This window comes from Salvia splendens, unplaced genomic scaffold, assembly GCF_004379255.2.
Source record: "Salvia splendens isolate huo1 unplaced genomic scaffold, SspV2 ctg171, whole genome shotgun sequence".
Taxonomy (NCBI): Eukaryota; Viridiplantae; Streptophyta; class Magnoliopsida; order Lamiales; family Lamiaceae; genus Salvia; species Salvia splendens.
In genome coordinates, this window is record NW_024598810.1 from 1 (window position 1) to 4,169 (window position 4,169).

A 4,169-nucleotide genomic window follows, 5' to 3' on the forward strand; every position below is an offset into this window, starting at 1 on the left:
AAAAAATTTCTGATGTGCCGTGGATGGGGGTGTTTTGATTCATTCCAATAGTAAAATGATCATTTTAAATTGGCAGCAATGTTTTCCTTTTTGAATGATCTGCACTGTCTGATATATGAAATTATTTAAATCTGATCTAAAATGGCTACAAAATGACCCAATTATACACATGTCTTGACCTAAAACGGCTATGGAATGACCTTATTCCCATAAATTACATTTACATTGAATTAATAAAACGATTGTGTTAACTCTAATATAAACTAAAATGAATCTAAAAATGACCTCCTTGTTTTTAAAAGACTAAAGCCCCATTTTGGTCCTTAACATATTGCGATTTTTTATTTTGGTCCAAAACATTATCTTTTGAATTATTCGGTCCCTCACAAATAAAAACGGGTCACATTTGGTCCATTTTGGACGGTTCAGTCGAAAATTTGATGGAAATTCCAAATTTGGACGAAATTTCAAAAATTTGACGGAAACATGCCGGCTTCCGACTCCTGGTGTTCTGCCGCTGCTGCTCGCCCTCGCCGTCGTCCAGGCACCCTCCGCTACGGCTGCCTCCCCCAGCCGCAGTTCCACCTCCTCCTCTCAAATCGTGGTTGCGGCAACACCGGAAGGCGTCGTCGCCGCTGACAAACTCGTATTTATAGTGTTGTGATTGGTATGTTGATGTGCATAATTATTGAGTTTCGGTACTCAAAATGGTTATTTCCAGCCAATTACTCTATATTTTGGGGTTCACATGTTTGTTGAGTGTTTTAGGCAAAAAGTAGGCGAAAATGCTGCAAAAAAGGGAACTATCCGGCCGGGTGAATATCATGTGGTTAAATTCCACCCGGCCGGGTGTCAACGTGAAGTCTGCCGAAGGTCAGAAGCTGCCGAGCAAGGGCGACCCGGCCGGGTGAATTTCCAGTTCATTAATTCCACCCGGTCGGGTGACCCATTTAACACGCGAGGAGTCCAGTAGCATCCGACCCGGTCGGGTGAATTTCCTAGGCAATAAATACATCCGGCCGGGTCCGTCAGTTTTTTGATTTCCAGACGCGATTTTTGGAGGAAAAATAAGAGGCAAGAGCTAGGGCTATTCGATTCCATTCTCTACAAGCCGCAAAAAACACACTCTCTCTCTATCAAGAACTCTTGGAAGAAGATTGAGATTCAAGCTTCGATTCCTCCGCCAATTGTAATCCGTATCATGAATTCTATTGTTTTCTTTAGTTTTGTTTGTTTTCTACTTTGAACATGAGTAGCTAAACACTTTGTGTAGAATTCTTGGTGAAGATGCATTGATTCATAATTATTAATCCAATTGACTTCGTTTTTATCTTGCTCTTGTAATTATTTGAATTATTCTTGTGCTTTCCCTAACAATTGCTTGATCACCAATTGGGAGTGTTAGGATTTCTTAGAGTAATCGGGAGATGAAATAATTAATCTTGAAAGAAGAATAATTCACACCTTAATTCAATAGAACTCGGGAGAGTTGAGGTTTTGAGTGGAATCTGTTATCTAATCGATCTATTGGGAGTTAGGTCTAAGAATTAGAAGGGGACTTCAATTGTTACACTTAATCTACAAGTTTCTCACCTCGGGAGGGGGTTTAATCTACATGTGTGATTGATTCAATAATTCTAGAGACTTTAAATGGTAAATCGATTTCAATTGGGTTAGGCTATGAGTTGTGCATCGGATCCTTGAATTCTGCATATTTCTCCACCATCTTACACAGCTTTCTTAATTGCTTTCGTGTTTAAGTGTTCTATTTTATTCTCTGACTTTACATGCTTTTTGTAGTTGTTAGTTTAAAACCAAAAATTTCTGATTGTCTGGATAGTAGTTGAAATTGGTTCGTGGTACTCAAGTTGACACTTATTTGTCTCTGTGGGATACGATATACTCTTGCTTGCTAAATGCTACAATAACCCCGTACACTTGCGGGTATTAATTGGGTAAAATAAAGTTGAGTCAAGTTTTTGGCGCCGTTGCCGGGGACAATTTTGTGTTATATAACTTGATATCGTGATAATAATCAAGATTACTACTTCAGATTTTATTGCTTTTTGTTTCTTTTTACTTCATTTTTAAATTTTTTTTGAGTTCTCACATTTGTGTTTCTTGTTCAGGTGTATGCACACACGTTCTAAAGGCTTGCCTCTAGAACCTTTTGATCCGGAGATCGAAGCAACAAACCGGAAGAGGAACGCCTATAGGAGACTCACGCAGAAAATTCAAGCTTCTTCGCCTAACGCATAGGAGCATCTTCAGTTCAAAGCGACCTTTCACCCATCCGATCACCAGTTCAGGACCATATTTTGTTTGATCCCGTTTCTCCTAGTCTGATGGAGTACGAAGAGGGCAACAACGGTCCACCACCCCCTCCTCCCAATTATGCTGAGCTTCTACGACAGCTGGAGGAGCTGCGTCAACAAGTCAATCATAGACAAGCTGTGGTGCCTGTTCAGAATCAGTATGCATACCAAGGCCAGGCAAATCCAACTGTCCATAGCAACATCGCTGCCAACACCTTTGAGCTGAAAAGAGGACTTATTCAGATGGCAGAGAATATTGCTTTTAGGGGCAAATCCACAGATGATCCGAACAAACACATCACCAAGTTCATTCAGATCTGCAACACTACGAAGTTGAATGGAGTGACAGATGATCAGATTCGACTTAGGCTGTTTCCCTTTTCCTTAGAGGATTCAGCAAAGGATTGGTTGGAGAGCTTGGAGTCGGGCTCAATCAGAACATGGGATGCTATGGTAGAGAAGTTTTTAGAAAAGTTTTATCCCCCCAGTGAGGCGATTAAGAGGCAACATGAGATCATTGCCTTTCAGATGAACCCTGCGGAGAATATCAGAGAAGCATGGGCGAGATTCAAAGCCTTGATGAAGCGATGTCCTAACCATGGGCTAACCCCAACTGTTCAAGTCATAACATTCTTCAAGGGGTGTGTGCCTGAAGCACAACGGGAGTTGAACTTGAGCTCAGGTGGTAATTTTCTGAAGAAAGGAGTGGATGAGGCCATGGAAGTAATAGAAGAGCTCGCATCTAATGACGACGGATGGAGCAACAACAGGAGTAAAGTACATAGGGTGGCGTCTACCACAGATCATGATCCTATGAGCGCCCTATCTGACAAGCTGGATGCGCTGACTATGAAGTTTGACTGCATGGCAATGGGGCAACCGACTCAAGAGCCCCAAGGAAATATGGAGGATGTTAGCTATGTGAACCAAGGGGGCAACAACCGGTACTACAATAACCAACGTCCCAACTTCCAGGGTGGAGGATATAATCAGTTTGGGAACAGGGGGCATCCCAATCTCTCTTATGGGAACCCCAATAATGCTCTGCAACCTCCCCCGGGGTTCACGGTTACCAATGGAGTGGTCGATGATCCGAAGAAGATGACCACGGAAGACATACTTAAGTCTTTCATGCTACAGTCCAACAAGCTCATGGAACAGAACAACCAAAGAATGGAGAAGGTTGAGACAGATGTGCAAAGCATGGCCACTCATATGAAGAACATCGACACACAGATCAGCCAGATTTCCCAGACTGTGAGTACTATGACTCAACCGGGAAAATTCCCTTCGAACACCATCATAAATCCCAAAGATTGCAAAGCTGTGCAGCTGAGGAGTGGAAAAAGTTATGAGGGACCTGCAATGCCATCAGAGGACAGAGTAACGGAAAAGGCACCTGAAGAGGAGGAGTTAGTCGAGGAAGTTGAGACCGAGGCAGTACAAATTACTCCCCCACCTAAGGAGAACGTGGTTCCAACTCCACCTGCACCACCTGCAGCTCACACTTCCACTGACGTGAGGATTCCCTACCCTCAACGTGTGCAAAAGAAGAAGACAGATGCACAGTTCTCGAGGTTCTTGGATATATTTAGGAAGGTGCAGATAAACATCCCATTGGTGGAGGCATTACAGCAGATGCCCAGCTATGCCAAGTTTCTGAAGGATGTGGTTTCTAACAAGAGGAAATGGATGGAGTATGAGACGGTGAATTTGACTGAAAGCTGCAGCGCCATTATTCAAAAGAAGCTACCAGCTAAACTGAAGGATCCAGGAAGTTTTACCATTTCTTGCATAGTGGGAGATTGTCAAGAAGGGAGAGCGTTATGTGATCTGGGGCGAGTATCAATCTAA

At 42.8% G+C, this 4,169-nt stretch overlaps 1 protein-coding gene across 1 annotated transcript; it reads left to right on the top strand.

The window, feature by feature from the left end:
• The first annotated feature begins 2,345 nt into the window (after positions 1 to 2,345).
• On the top strand, positions 2,346 to 4,169 carry LOC121789198. Its single transcript, XM_042187696.1, has one exon. It carries the CDS (start codon positions 2,346 to 2,348, stop codon positions 4,167 to 4,169), a length of 1,824 nt encoding a protein of 607 aa, XP_042043630.1.